This window comes from Mus musculus, chromosome 2 (assembly GCF_000001635.26).
Source record: "Mus musculus strain C57BL/6J chromosome 2, GRCm38.p6 C57BL/6J".
Taxonomy (NCBI): Eukaryota; Metazoa; Chordata; class Mammalia; order Rodentia; family Muridae; genus Mus; species Mus musculus.
The window spans coordinates 180,097,126-180,112,342 of NC_000068.7; the positions used below are offsets into that span (position 1 = coordinate 180,097,126).

General features: G+C 55.7%; 1 protein-coding gene and 1 long non-coding RNA gene across 4 annotated transcripts; both read right to left on the reverse strand.

Annotated features, from left to right (window-relative positions):
• Positions 1 to 2,339: 2,339 nt before the first annotated feature.
• Positions 2,340 to 7,359, reverse strand: Hrh3 (histamine receptor H3). 3 transcript variants are annotated; one of them, NR_102309.1, is made up of 3 exons: positions 6,781 to 7,282; positions 5,604 to 5,770; positions 2,340 to 4,291 (listed from the first exon to the last, which is right to left on the reverse strand). NR_102309.1 is itself a non-coding variant. In XM_017319357.2 (3 exons), exon 3 carries the CDS (start codon positions 4,241 to 4,243, stop codon positions 3,371 to 3,373), a length of 873 nt encoding a protein of 290 aa, XP_017174846.1. In that variant the 5' UTR covers positions 4,244 to 4,291; positions 5,604 to 5,770; positions 6,589 to 7,359; the 3' UTR covers positions 2,340 to 3,370. The 3 variants fall into 3 exon arrangements, 2 of the variants coding, with proteins under 2 accessions (XP_017174846.1, NP_598610.1); XM_017319357.2 differs by having other exon boundaries at positions 6,589 to 7,359; NM_133849.3 differs by having other exon boundaries at positions 6,777 to 7,282.
• A 35-nt stretch (positions 7,360 to 7,394) lies between these two features.
• On the reverse strand, positions 7,395 to 13,626 carry Gm46782. Its single transcript, XR_001783600.2, has 3 exons — positions 13,571 to 13,626; positions 12,986 to 13,145; positions 7,395 to 7,929 (listed from the first exon to the last, which is right to left on the reverse strand). It is a non-coding gene; the product is annotated as a predicted gene, 46782 (long non-coding RNA).
• Positions 13,627 to 15,217: the final 1,591 nt, after the last annotated feature.

Genomic DNA, 15,217 nt, shown 5'->3' on the forward strand with positions numbered 1-15,217 from the left:
CGAAGAAAAGAGGGAGTGGAAGGAGCCTGGGCTCCTCATCAGGCTTGGCTTCAAATGCAGGCTCCTTGCCGATTGCCAACGTATGACGTGGGGCGAGCCTGCCGAATGGAGAATGCGCACAGTCCTGTGGGGTCGCTCTGAGGATATGGGGTGCTAACCTTGACTCAAACCCAGCAAGAGCACTGTTATTAACTCTCAGTGAAAGGTTCCGTACGCCCCAGAACCTGCCCAGAAGCTCTGGGATGGGACAGAGAACAGAGAAGATGACTCTTGTATAACAGGTCTCAGGAAGCCTTGCCAGAGAGACCCCAGCCATCCCCACTCACAGCCCTGGCTCTGAGTCATCTTCTTCTGTGGAGGAAGGGACTGGGTACCCCAGTAGCTTAAGCTCTCCCTTCAGGCTGGGAAGGTCCCCAGCTCGTGTGTGTCAGGGCCTCTCCCCATGGAGCATCTTCAGAGTCAGTGCCAAGAGTGAAGAGATGTGCAGTCAGGGTCAACACCCAGGGGACCCACTCCTCCAGGTGGCCCTCAGCCTGGCCATAGCCCTGACTTAGAATCCAAGTGGAAGTCTGTCTCCGTTGGTGATCCCTGGTTGGTAACTGATCCTTCTCCCAGTCCTAAGACAACTCTGACCTAGAACTGCTTATCTCAGGGGTCCTTTATCTGTCACCTCTGGCTCAGGGCCCACATCTGTGCTGCTCTGCTGGCAACCCATCTCCCTGGCACCAGTGCACAGTAGGTGCTCAGTAAACAACATCTGTGCCACTGAACTCCAGCCCAGCTCTGTCTCCTCGAGGCTGGGACTATGGGAGCGGCTGGCTGGCACTGCAGAGGGCCCCCTCCTCCTGTTTGTTTGCTGCACACGCGGGCCCAATAGACTCCGTGTCTTTCTTCTCTCCTCCTCCGTCCCCACACAGTGACTCCGGGAGTGGCAGTTTCCAGAGATTGAAGGCAAAATTGCTTGAAAGCCTGTGCTTTTATCCTCCAATTTGTAGCCATTTAGTAGGGCCGGGCGGAGGGGCAGCCTGGCCACCGGCTATGCTGGAAGTACCCTTTGTCCTTTCTCCTTTCCCAGATCATTCTGGGCTTTGGGGACAGATACCCGCTGAGGAGGGAAGGCCTGGTGCAGTGTGAGGGAGCCAGTACCAGCCTGTTGGGGGAGCCACGAAACCTCTTAGCTCTCAGGGACAAGATTGGGGGTGGTGGTTGCTGAGCAGATGTGGTATCTCCTCTCACCACTCCCAACTGCTTAGGATAAGGCCCAGCTTGGGGCAGTGAGGCACAAGGTACACTGACTGTGAAGGGAGACCCAGAATCCCCAGGTTCACGCCACAATCCAGCGACTGAGGAGGGGCCTGAGTGATTCGAGGAAGGAAGGTCATGCTTGAGCCCAGAGGAAGCCAGACTCAAATCCAGGGAAAGACAGAAGAGGGAGGGTCTCTGCCTTTTGGGGGTTGTCAAGTAGCTGGGGAAGACAAGTGCTGGCACAGCTGCAGGGACTGCACATCTGGAGGAGGACAGGCTTTGTGGGTTGCCTCCCCTGTGCAGCACTGAGCTAACCTGAAGCTTTACTCTGGTGTCCCTCACTGCAGTGAAGACCCCAGGGTGTCTAGACATGGTGGCAGCATCCCTCCCTGCTCTGAGGAGGAAAGGTGAAGTCTCTAAAGATCAAGGTCATGGTAAGGTGACAGCCAGGGCCAGGCTGTCCTGCTCCGGGTGGTGAGGCTACCCATAAGGCTGTCCTCTGGGAGCAGTACCGCCCACCTTCCATTGGTCTTCTTCCTACCATCCCCGACCTTCAAACACAACCATCACCAGATTTTTGCCTGCGCTGGTGACTCTGCATCTCTCACGCCCACAAGCCCAGCTGCAGTTCTCACAACTTCGGAGGCCCTCTGTGGCCCCACCAGCCCCTTCGTTGCCATTTTTCTGAGCTTCTCTCAAAGCATGAAGCATGGTTAAGGCCCTTCCTGGGGACCATGTCTTGCCAGCACTTGGCTGGCTACTCATGTGTAAGGTCAAGGGCATGACAATGAATGCTTTCTGACATGAAAACTGAGCACCTACCTTGGAATGGCTACAGATCTGTATTCTATGAACCATCCCAGTACTATATACCACCCTCCTGAAAGGGGGTACCTGCTGGGCCTCCCCCACAGATCCTCGGGGAGTCTTACAATGAGGCACTGCTGGGAACAGTTCCTTATGGGAACTACACCCTGGGATGACAGCCTGGCTTTTCTTCCATCTCAGTTAGAATACCCAGGCCACATCCTCGGCTCCACTGGACCTCTGATTAGAGCCCTGAACAATAGCTACACTCACAAAGTCCCCAAAAGTCAGCACCCATAAAAAAATACACTTTATTGTGTCTTCACATTGGCAGAGGCAGCACACCAGGGCACAAGGATTGCAGAGCATGCAGAGGCCTGAGGTAAGTACACAGGACGAGGCAAAGCATTCCTCCCAGGTGTCGAGAACCTGCTCTCCCTCCTGCTGACTGTCCCATGAGCCGAAGAGCCGCTCTACCCCACAACCAACCCACCCCCAAATTCTGACTGCGCAGATGGGGCAAGCAGGGCAGGGCTATCGTCCCGAGCCTGGGGGTGGGGCAGGCAGAAGCAGCTGGCGCGGCTCAGCCGGAAGCTGCAGCGCCGAGGGAGGAGGGCGTGGGAGCCCACACCTGCCAATCCAGCCCCGAGCTCCTCGGCAATTTTGTCTCTCTTGATTAAACATCCAAGGAACATCAAGTTCACAGACTTGATGTTTTCTTCTCCTCCATCTTCCTGAAAACATCCAGAATGGAAGAGCAGAGAAGCTTCAAGGTTCCTGGGGCGCTTGACACTTCATGGGGCAAAGAGTTGAAGGGAGAGGGGGTTAGGAGCTGGGCTCCGGGATTAAGGAAGAGACAGCGGCAGCAAAGGGCATCGCCCCAGATCGTCTTGGGAGAGAGAAGGTATTGCAAGTGTGTGGTGGAAGTGGCAGGTGTGTGCACATGCAGGGCGCATTGCCAGGGCAGGAGCTGGGAGCACACACCAAGGTTTGCATTAGGGAGGACACCAACCACTAAGTATGCAAAGGAGGACATCACTGGCACTGCACTGAGTGTGTGGAGGTGGAAGGCATGCCTGGGACTCCCGGATTGTCTCTTCTGGGGTGAAGGAGAATGTGGCGGCAAAGCCAGCCAGCACACTCCAGTTCCACCAACGAGGGCTCTTGGCCCTCCTACCATGCTGCCCCACTGCCGGGTTGATGCTCTAAGAGGCTGCCATGGCATTTGGAGCAGACCCCGGACAAAGGCAGGGCCCACGCTCGGGCTCCCCCTCAGAACAGGTACAAGGGCCTGGCCGTAGAAGGGTGGGGCAGCTGCTCACTTCCAGCACTGCTCCAGGGAGCCATGGGGCTGGACCTTGAGCTTCTGGGGGCAGAGGAGCTTGGTGAAGGCTCTACGGAAGCTGTAGTGGCACAGTGGGTAGAGGACGGGGTTGACGGCCGAGTTGGCCCACAGAAGCCAGAAGGACGTCTCGTACCAGTAGTCGGGGACGCAGTGGCCATGGCAAGCAGCCCGGATGATCATGAGGAGTGTGTACGGGGCCCAGCAGAGCCCAAAGATGCTCACGATGATAGCCAGCGACTTGGCTACCTTCTTGTCCCGCGACAGCCGAAAGCGCTGGGTGATGCTTTGGGATACCATCTTCATGCGCTTCTCCAAGGACGCTGAAGACGCTGATGGCTTGGAGCCCCTTTTGAGTGAGCGTGGCCTCTCAGTGCCCCTTGAGGAGCTGCCGGAGCTGGAGGTAGGCGAGGCAGCAGCGCCTCCACCGCTGCCACCCCCGAGGCCAGCCTCCCCAGTCTCAACACCAGGGCCTGCCTCACCCACCCCATACCTGTGCAATGGCATGGCCTCCCCGTGCCCCTTTGGCCAGCAGCCCCAGCAGCTGGGGGGAGCTGGAGGTGGCGAGGGTTGGGCATCAGGTGGGGGTTCTGGACCAGCCTCTCGGCCCCCATCCAGCCGAAGACGAGTGCGCCTCTGGATGTTCAGGTAGATGCTGAGGTTGAAGAAGGTAACGCTGAGGAAGGGTGTGAAGAACTCGAGGGTGGAGGCCGTGATGAGAAAGTACCAGTTGTAGAAGAACTCAGCATAGCAGTGGCCCTCGGGGATGGAGCTGCCACCGGACAGGTACTCCCAACTCAGGATGGCAGGCCCATACAGCAGGAAGGCCAGCACCCACACCAGTGCCATCTTCCGAACAGCCCGTCTTGTGTCCCCCTGCTGGGCCCGGTAGGAGACCTGCAGTGGTTTGTACAGATCAACAACAGGTCAGCAGCATTGGACTGGAGGATCAGAGAAGCCTCAGCTTCCGTGTCTGCTCTGGGTAAGGTGCCATGTTCCTTCTCTCCCCTGCTTGTGTCCCCTGCCTGCCTGATGCCCACACATTCTCCCAGAGCCTCAGAGCCTACCACAACCAACCAGAATCCTGTCTCTTCATCATCCTCCACCAGCTCCATGGGGTCCCCCTGACTTTGCTTGTGTCATTAGCACTGGCCACACCCAGAGGCCACACACAACTGTTTCTGATGTGAGGCTTCTTGCAAGGGCCAGAGAGCTGTCTTCAACGGTTTGCTGTGCTGAAAGGGAAGGGCTTTGTCCCAACTCTGCACCAGTATTTCCTTCCTCTCACTACTGGAGCTGGGAATACAGAAGGGAAACCTGCTGGCCCACTGCTAGAGACTCCTCCCACCCCACCCCACCCCACAAAAATTAAATAGTCTGTCTTCTTTTCTAGAAGGTGAATGGCTAGAAAAGGTAGGAAGGTGGGACCATCTAGTCTTTTTCCAAGAAACAAAGTAAGCTCCAAGTGCGCTGAGTAAGCAAGGGGAAGGGTGGCAGGAGGGGCCAAAAATCCTGCTAAGGGGCCTCAGAGGGACAGCTGAGACAAGTGTCCTTGACAGCCACCTTGGGAACCACACAAGCTAACCACAGGTCTAGGGTACACATGCCACATGCCAGCACTGTACTGGGCACCTTAGTCACAATAGCCCTGTGGTTCAGGGGATGGTACAGGGGACCTAGGGAAGCTCAAGAGGGCTCCATGCTGGTGCTCTTTGCAAGCATCCTCAGGATGCATCCTGACAAAACCTGAAGGGAGTGAGCCACTGAGAAGAGGAGTTGGGGAAGTGGGAGATGGACCCCCACTCCACACCAGTGTCCTCCTCTCCCTCTGCCTGGGTCCCAGAGCTATCTTACAACAGCCATTTAGGGGAGCGTGTGCAGTTAGGGACTGCGGCTTCCTGGTGTTATGTGAGCACGCCTTCATGCACACAAAAGTGGGAAGGATGAAGACCCTCCTTCAGTTCCAGGAATCCTGTACCTGTCCAGGATAGAGGATGGACCCTGACACCCCTTTCTGCAATAGTATGGAATTCCAAGCCAACCTCCTGCCTCATGCTAGTACTACTACTGGCAGCCAACGGTCACAGAAAAATGGCCCACCGGTCAAAAGGGAGCAAGACCATCTGCCTATAACTCAGGAGCAGCCATACCCTGTCCAGTGCTCTCCGACACACAGGGTAAACTCTAATGCCCACATCCCAGAACTCACAGCTCGAGTGACTGACAGGAATCGGTCATAGCTGATCAGCACGATGTTGAAGACTGAGGAGGCACACAGTAGGTAGTCTACCACCAGCCACAGCTTGCAGAGGCCCCGGCCAAAGGTCCAACGGCCGGTCAGCACATAGGGTACATACAATGGGATGCAGAAGGCACCTATAGGAAAGCAGCTGTGGTGGGACCATGGCTCAAGAGCTGGGGTCAGACTGACCACATAGAGAAAGGGCAGAGCCTGGCCTTCATAGGGTAGCCACCTTTCTAGGGCTAGTACTATATCTTATTTATCCTCCTAGTCACCCTGTCCCCCTACAACTGAGCAGCTGCCATCCTCCAGCCCATCAATGTCTTCTGGACCTGGTGGCAGGAGGAAGGACCTCCACATAGGGACCTCTGAACACAAAACCTGGGCTTCTGCCAGCCCCACCAACCGCCAAAAGAGGAAAATGGGATATATGTCCTCCCTGGCTTGATTGGCTCTGGAGCCGATCATCCATCTCTACCCTGGCTGTTGGACAGCCTCCCTTCTCAGCTTAAAAACCGAGAAAGCTTTTCTCTTGGCTTAAAGGGTTCTTGGCTGCAGCCGCGCCAGCCGCTCTCACCGCCCAAACCGGCTTCCAGCGTCTGGGAGACGCAGCAGCTCGCAGCCCCAACAGGTGTCTGGCGCTCCGGCCCCCACCGCGAGCCCCGCCCCCCCTCCCCCAGTTGGGAGCAGAGCTTGGACACGTGAGAACGAGCTCCTCGGAGCATTTCCCTCATCTCACCCCCCGCCTTCCCTACGGTCCCCTTCCCCAGCACACCTCCCCAAATCCCCCTTCCATGTCCCCTCCCCCCCAGCGTCCTCCCAGCATCCTGAGTCCGGCGCCGCTGCCTTTGTTTGGTTCGGCGCAGGAGCCAACGCTGCACCGGCGGTCGCTGCGCCTTGCGCCTTGCTGAGCGCCCGCCGGCTGGGGCAGCCTCCCCGGGGACATCCCTACCTAGCCCCCGTCTTGCGGCCCGGGAGGCGAGGAACTTCTCCCGCGCCCACCATCCTAAGGTTTCTAGAGCTCCTCTCCCAAGGCCGAACCCCTGAGAAGCCACCCCAGGTCGAAGCGCCAAGCCCCATTGCCCAGCCCGGGCTCCGCGCCCCTGGACTCTGGCAGCGGACAGGGTCTGGGGGCTTTACCCACGAGGAAGTCGGAGATGGCGAGGTTGAGCAGAAAGAAGTTGTTCTGGGTGCGGAGGCTCGAATCCGCCACGAAGGCGAGCATGACCAGCGCGTTGCCCAGCACTGTGGCCACGATGAGCAGCGCCATGAGCGCAGCCAGGACAGCGGTCCAGGCAGCCGAGAAGCCGCGCGCCCCGCCTGCAGCCGCCGCCTCTCCGGCCAGAGCGCCCGACGCGTTCATCAGCCCGTCGGGCGGCGCGCGCTCCATGGCCCAGCAGGCTCACAGGGCTCGGGGACACTGGGCAGGGCAGGGGCCGAGTGCTGGGTGGCCGGGCGGGGCCCCTGCTCTTGAGCCTAATCTTTGCCGGCTCTTCACCCAGCCCGGTTTTCCGGGGGGCGCCCGGAGCATGGTCCGCGGGACCGGAGCGAGAGCCGAGTCTGGAGTCCGGGAGGGTGATGCAGAGGGGGCTGGTATCGGAATCTGAGCAGAGTGGGGCGGGCTGCGCGGCTGCTGCAGCGAGAGCAAAGCCGAGCTCCAGCCGCCCGCGGCGCGTCGGTGCACCCCTAGCTCAGCGCGCAGCCAAGTGCGCCCCGCGATCGGCCCGCCGCCCCCCGCGCCCCGCGCAGAGCCCCCGCCATTGGCTGGCGCCCTCGCCCCGCCTCCGTCCCGCCTCCGCCCCGCCCGGCGCGGGCAGCACCACGGACAGCGCCGCGTGCCCGCCGGCCGACTAGAACCCCTGCCCCGGTGCGCACCGTGGCTGGCGGAGAGCCCGACTCGGGCAATAACCAGCTACAGGGCTGGGACCATGTCTGAGGTCGCACCTAGAAGCTGGTCCCTTGGCTATCCGTTCGCCCTCGTGCCCTCGCCCCTGGTGACCCCTGCCCGACCCTTGTCCGTAGCTCCTAAGCTTGTCAGGACCTAGGACACTGCCCGGGTGGGGTGGAGAATGGCTGCCCCGCAGCTCTAGGGAACTTGCGCCTCAGGACTCCCTTTCGCATCTTGCTTTGGGCAAGTAGGTTTCTGGGGTAAGAGATGTCCAAAGAAAGATTGGGGAGGGGTCCCTGAAAGTGATGCCGGGAACAGGGGTTCTCTCCAGCCTCATATGCACAGAACTGTGGGGTCTCAATCTCCACGTGGTTAGACAGAGCTCAGAACAGGGTCCAGGGTGACCTGCAAGGCACACACAGATGTGGAGTTACATAAGGGAAGAACGAGCCTGAGCGGACCCAGCCCAGAGCTGAGAACATTCACCCAGAACTCAGCGGCAGTGGGTGGAGGGGCGACCCACAAAGCAGCTTGGTTCGGGCCACGAATGCCCCCTGAGATACCTTAGTGGGGTGGTCACTGCTGCAGGGGACAGGTGAGGTCACTGAGTTCTGGGTGCAGCCGGGGTGGTGGCAGCTGCGTTAGTGCCTGTGGGAGGGGGAGGAGGAAAGCCGCCGGCCCCCCTTCTCTGACACAGATACTGGAGGTCAAGGACAGAGTCAGCAGCAGAGGCTCCCTGAAGACAGACAGACACACCCACGCTCTGACACACAGACATTCACATTCAGGGAAACAGCCACCCAGCATCAGGCTGGGACCCACGAATAGTCAGACAGCAGACAGACAGAGAACAGTGCCCGAGGGAGAGGGGAAGCAGTGACTGTCCTCTGTCACCAACAGCACACATCAGTGGATGCCTCAAAGTGGACAGAAATGTAGACGGTATGAGTGTGGGGGAGGGGGACCCCAGGCACCGCTTCAAGCACCCCACACTGACAGCCAGAGGCTGGTCATGTGAGGACCTGCCCCTCCCCCACCCCAAGTGGTTCTCTGAGAACTTTGGGCAGTGGGGACTGGCATTTCTCTGTTCCAGCCTTGGGGATGCTGGCAAAGAGGAGCCTCTACCCCAAGCCCATAGTCTCAGCCCCCCAAAGGCACCCTGGAAGCTTCTATGGGGGAGGGGTAAATTCCAATGTATCGTCTCCAGAAAGCCTTCTCTGATCTGCTCTTACAAGCAAACCCTTCGGCTCCCCTCCACAGCACACTGACTGTGTCCAGAGGCTGCACTGGGTTCAGGCACTTAACTAGAGGTCAAAGTAACATGTCCTGGAACTGGACAGCAAGATCCAGCTGAACTGGTGGGTACAATCAAGCCTGCCCTTCAAGCCTGTGTGTGGCCTGAAGGGCTTGGCAGGGCTCACTCTCCCAGTACTGTGCAGCACCTCCAAAATGCTTCTTTCAGCTGCTCTCTTTCTTCCCGTGAAAGTGAGTAGAACCGGACATGTTGCTCAGAAATCTCAGAGCCCTCAGGAAATGGGGTTGGGAGGGAATTTAAAGGGATCTTTAGATCTCATTAATGGCTGAATGTCCCCATCTTGACACAGGATTGAGGATGAGAGTCAATAAAAATTTGTAAAATCCCTATAAAGTCTTGGCCAGTTCCGGTCCCAGTCTTGGTTTTTTGTTTTTTGTTTTTTTTAAAGATTTATTTGTTTATTTTATGTATATGTGTATACACTGTAGCTGTACAGATAGTTGTGTAGTTGTGAGCTTCATCTGGTTGTTGGGAATTGAATTTAGGACCTCTGCTCACTCTGGTCAACCCTGCTCTCTCTGACCCAAAGACTTATTTATTATTATAAATAAGTACACTGTAGCTGTCTTCAGACATGCCAGAAGAGGGCGTTAGATCTCACTGTGGATGGTTGTGAGCCACCATGTGGTTGTTGGGATTTGAACTCAGGACCTTCAGAAGAGCAGTCAGTGTTCTTACCCACTGAGCCATCTCACCAGCCTCCCCCACCCCCCACCCCATCCTAGTCTAAAGTGCCCTGGTATTGGTCATTATTCTGATAAGTGGAGGCTGGGACCCTATGAAGAACTCAGGACTATGTGACATGGAGACTCACCAGCTATGTCTCCCTTCCTTCATGTGCGCCTATCCAGGCCTCCATGAATGTTGCTGCTTGTTGCCCACCCCCAGAGAACCACCTGGAGACCACTTGGGACAAAGAGCAGTTCCCTGGTGGTTTGTTACTATTCCAGCAGCTAGGTGGACCCAATTTAACCCTATTCAACTCCACTGCCCCACAGCTGTCTATGGTGCTGCTGTGCTGGTGTCATGGAATGTTCAACATACATTAAAAACAAACGAACAAACAAACAAAAACAGGCAGTATGCATCATGTCCTACAAGCCAGATCCCTGCACACTCCTAGAGATTCTGACGGGGCCAAGCTCCATAACGACACTTAACTAGGATCACTTCAGACCCTAGCATTGAAGGTTCAGCTATGCTCTTGGAGGAAGCTACCCAGTCTCTGGGAGCTTGGAAATCTTCCTCCACAAATGGAGGCCAGAAGAAGCAGGAAGGTTAAGTTAGCCCAGAGGTTTGATAAGGACAGTGGCGGTGGTTATGGGTGCCCCCTATAGGCCAGACTCACTGCTTGTATGCATGACCTCATTAGGCTCCCAGACACCCTATGTCAGTGTTTCTCAACCTGGGGATTGCAACCCCTTTGGGGGGTCACATATCAGATATCCTGCCTATCAGATGTTTATACTGTGATTCGTTACAGTAGCAAAATTACACTTATGAAGTAGCAACAAAATAATTTTATGGTTGGGGGTAACCACAACATAAGCAACTGTATTAAAGGGTCACAGCATTAGAAAGGTTGAGAACCACTGCCCTATGTAGAATCATCTGCATAGGGCCCCACAGACGTAGAGTTCACCCTCTCCAGGGCCCTAGTCCTGGTTCAGCCCTGAGATAGAGTCTCCTGAGGCCAGTAGAAATACAAGTGTAAGAAGCATGCAGGCAGAGAAACTTGACTGGCCAATTGGACCAAGGCAATGCATAAGTAAGGAAGGTCACTATGTGGCACCCTACCCTGGAGGATTTTCCCAGGAAGGGCTTTGTGTAGGAAAAGGAACACAAGGCCAGATGCACCCCCAGAGTGTACCTTACAGACTGGCATGTTAGCACAACGCAGTGGCCACATTGGAGGCTCCCGTGGGCCCTAAAGCTGTAATCCCATATGCTAAACTCTTGTTTTTCTGAATGCCTGGCCACGGACCCATCCCAAAAACAAACTCCAAACAAATAGCCCTCATACCTGGTAATGAGCTAACTTCGTGGCCTCCTTCTCCCGGTTCAGGCCACCCTTGCTAACTCAGCCTAAGCCACATGCAAGAGCTTGCATAGTCCCCGCCCATGGGCACGGGTACTGCGTATGCAGCATCTGGCCAAGAGACTAGTTTTCTGCAAAAGAGGCTAGGAGTGATCCAAGACTAGTAGCCCACACCCTGGAAGAACATCATAGGCTGCAGTTCCAGCCTCCTCTAGGCACACAGGCTGGGGACAATGGCCGATGAGGATACTTGCCTTCCTATAGGATATATACTATGGGTCAGAGGCATTTCTACGGTACTGTACTTGCAGGGGACAGGCACAGTGTCTAGGAACTGGAGTTGGTGGGGGGAAAAAGCCACCCCCCAAATCCCTTTCAATAACCCATCAGAGAATATGTTGTTCAGGGATCGTCTGGGATAGGAGTCCTCATCTCTGAAGCTCCTCGGGCCAAGGGACCCGCAGCTAAGGACATCAGGGAGTGGCTCTGGCCACCTGCCAAGGTCTCTTTCATAGGTCACTGTCTTCACCTCCAGTCCTGCCTTAACTGGTGAACCCGACTTCAACTAGGGCCAGACTCGGATTTTTAAAGGGATTTCTCACTGACAAGATGTCACTAGGTCACAGACATGGAGAGGAGAGGAAGGAAATGGAGGTTTGGGGTTGGGGATAGCAGCAGAAAAGGGTGGGCCAGTGTAAGGCAGCCAGGAAGCCAGTTAGGCTGAAGCACAGAAAGACAGATGGGAGGGCTTTGGAAGGAAAGGGGGTAGGCTTCTCATGCAGTGGGCAGGATGCTGGTGTTTCCTTGGAACTCCGAGAGTCCTCTTAAAGGTTCCTGGCCACAGTGGGGTTAACTGGGAGGGTGGAGGGTAGATGCCCAGAGCCAGCTGGAGGCAGTTGTGTAATGAAGTCCAAGTGGGGACCTGAAGACTTTGGATGTTTTTTCAAGCCTGGCATAAGCTGTGGGAGGGGAGGGGAAAGAGGTAGGCCCAGCCTACCTCCAGAGTTTAGGGTTCAAGCTCTCCACAGGGCAGAGTTTGCAGCCGTGTCGTGGAGCTGAGTGGGAATCTGGGTGTTGGGTGTTGAACGTTACAAGACTGAGGTGCAGTCACACTCAAAAGGATAGCTGGAACACATGGCTGGGGACCAGGGGAGGAGCAGCTCTGGGCTGAAGAAGCCAGTGCAGGTCACGGCCTCAGCTTAGCTGGTGCCATCCTCCCATGCTGTCCCAGGCGGCTTTCTGCCTCCAGCTCTTTTCCTCGTTGCCAGAAAAGACCTTTCTCCCTTGAACTAAGGGTGATCCTGGTGCGACTGGCTGCAGAGCTTTTGCCTGTGCTGTGTGGGAACACTGCTCACTAATGAGAAATAACGAGAGAGAACAGGAACCACCAAGGGCTAGTTGAAGGGCAGCCGTCCGGCCTGTAGTGGGCAAGTTGCTTGCCAGGGCCTGGCCTCTCAATGTTTCATTTCCTCAGTGGACCTGCTGTCTGCTCCCGCCTGCAGGAGCTCATTTGAATATGGGAATGCAGATTTTTCTTTTTTTGTTCCTTGGCTCCCCCCTCCCCCCAACCCCCCCATCCCGTGACATTCTGAGCCAGCTCCGGGTGCACCCTGATGAGCTCAGGGCCCAAATGTGATAAAAAAGGCGTCTGAGGCCATGATGCAGAACAGACACAGGGTCTGACTCTCCATGTCACCTTTAGGGACCAGATGTCAGAGAGGAAAAAGGAGATGGGAGATAGTGTTGCTGTTTAGTTGAACGTGACAAAGACTAATTCAAGAAATCCTTAAAGAAAGACATGACTGTTGTTGCCTAGGGCTCAAAAGTCCAGGAAAGATGAGACTCGGGGTGCTCAAAGACAACCTTCTTTTCCAGCTTACCTCCTCTGTGTTTGCCTCCTTCCCAGACTGTCCCTGAAATCTCTCCCTGCGGCTCCCTCCAGTTCCTGTTCCCTTCTCTCTGTCTTAAGAGTCTGCCACATTAGTCTGTTTATGACAGTCATGTAGCTGCCCTGGCCGTGGTGTGGGTGTACATAATTCAAACTCCATAATGACCAGGGAGAAAACAGAGGTGGGGAGTTGTTGGCAAGCCTGGTTGCAATCAGTTACCTCTGCAGCTGCCCTTGGGATGGCCATTCAGCCAAGTAGCCAGTGCTGGTATCAGGAGCTCACACACCGTCTCTCAGAGACATGACCTCGGCAGAACAGGTACTGTAGTGGGGTCTTGGGGCAGCTGTGCCAAGTTTCTGAGAACCTGGGTCCACACTGCCTATAGGGTAATACAGAGAGTGATGTCACAGCTGACAGTGAAGCTACTGGAGAAGCTGTTGTGGCATAACAGAAGACAGAGTCTTGGAAGGCCACTTGTCCCCTGAGGTGACACTACAGACCATGTTAGCACTCTCAGAGTCTGGGTAGTTGATGAGTACTTGTAGCTGTTTGACCTCAGCCCTGGCACCTGCAGGCATCTTGTCCTTTGAGTGCTAAGTCCAAGACAACCACACAGGAAAGCCGGAGAGAAGTGGAAGCAGCCCTACTGCAGAGAGCCTCCAGGGCTTCCAGGCAGAATATGGGCTGGTGTGGGGCCCTATGATGGTATGGAGCCCAGCCCATGGCCAGAAGCCTCTAATTCTTTCCCTGGAGTGTTTAGTGAAGCCTCCCAGACTATGCTGTGACAACATTAAGCCTGCCTACCGACTCAGCCAAGCTCCAAACCTCTTCATGTCAGTGCTCTTCTGGGGCCATCAGACTGTGGCTTGTTCTAGGCAGCTGTGAATGGTGACTGTCACACAACAAAGGGGCACTGGCCAGTTCTCAGACCTCTTCATCTCTAGAGATGGGGACAGGTGCTATGATGGAGGGCCCTGCTCTGGAGAGAAAGGAGGCACAGCCTCTTGTGATCTGTTCAACTCTGCCTGTCTTCACTGAGTCCTCTCCCAACAGCCCAGTTAGTACCCACATTGAGCTCCTCCATGCCCTTGGCCTGGTTCCTGCTAGGTAGGTCTAAGACATTCCTCTGTCTAGAGTCTTTGGGGAAGGGGAGGTTTGAGACAGGGTTTCTCTGTATAGTTCTAGCTACCTGGAACTCACTCTGCAGACCCAATTGACCTTAAACTGAGAGACCCACCTGTCTCTGATCCCTCAGTGCTGGGATTAAAAGTCTGTACCGCAATGCTGGGCCTCTGTCTGAACTCTTGACCTGTGTCTGGCTGTGTCTGGTAACCTGCTCTCTGTTCTGGAAATTCCCATCTTCTCTAAAGGTCTAGGTTCCATATCCTGTATGTTTGACTGCCATCATGGCCTTGTCCAGCCTGAATGCTTTATCTTCTGATATCTCTGGGTTCCTGCCCTCTGCTTGACCATCTCCTGCACCCCACTGCAGTCACTCTACATGTGACAACACCATGACAAGGTGACTCTTGCCTCTGATGTAGACCCCAGTCTGATGGTGCAAGACTAGATGGTCAAGTTGGGGACTAATCATATCAGGCTACTCCATGTAGCCAACGAATGTCCTCTTCTCAGCACCTAAGGTCATGGGAGGACCAGGCATCCCCTGTCCATTTTTCCCCTGTCCTGGTTGGGGGAGAGTCTGCTGGACTGGCCCACTGGGCTTGTCCTGGAGTCTAACTGCTGGGCAGAAGAGCACTCTACCCAGCTGGAGCACGGATGCTAGTGGGGTTAGCTGTTATGCACCCCATAGGAAACCCCCTCCCAGTCACATCAGGGTCAGCCAACCAGCACCCCAGAGGGTGCCCTCAGGGTTTCTCCAGGGTTCCCCATTGTGCCCTGTGACCTGTGTGGTGCTCATACTTCTGTGAATATGCCCAGCCCCCAACCCCCACCCCAGAGTTATGTGGACTCCTCAACTCCTCTTAGAGCCCTGAGCCCTCTCTACAGCCCTCAGAAACACAGTTTAAAAAATAAAAATAAAAGGAAGTTGAGTGACTGTTGGCTTAGGACTGCTTGGAAGACCCTGCCCTCTGTAAGGTGGCTCTGTTTACTCTTGATGTCCCCTGGGAGTCCAGGCAGCTCCTTGGGGAACAGATCCCTGCCAGGAAAATAGAGATGGGAGGAACTGCTCAGGGTAGGGCTGAGAATGCAATTAATGAAGGCGAGTCTTTGGCTCCTCAAGAGAGGAAGGATGGGGCCTCAGAAGCTGGCGGGGTCGGGGGAGAGAGAGAGGGAGTAGGTAGAGAGAGTGTTTGTGTGTGTGTGTAAGGTTACAACAGGATGAATCTGACCTGAGCTGTAGAGACAAGCTGGTAACAGGAATATGTCCTATCTCCATAGAGGCCTAGGATGGCTGGGTGGGTGTCTGAGATCCTTGCTGATACCTGC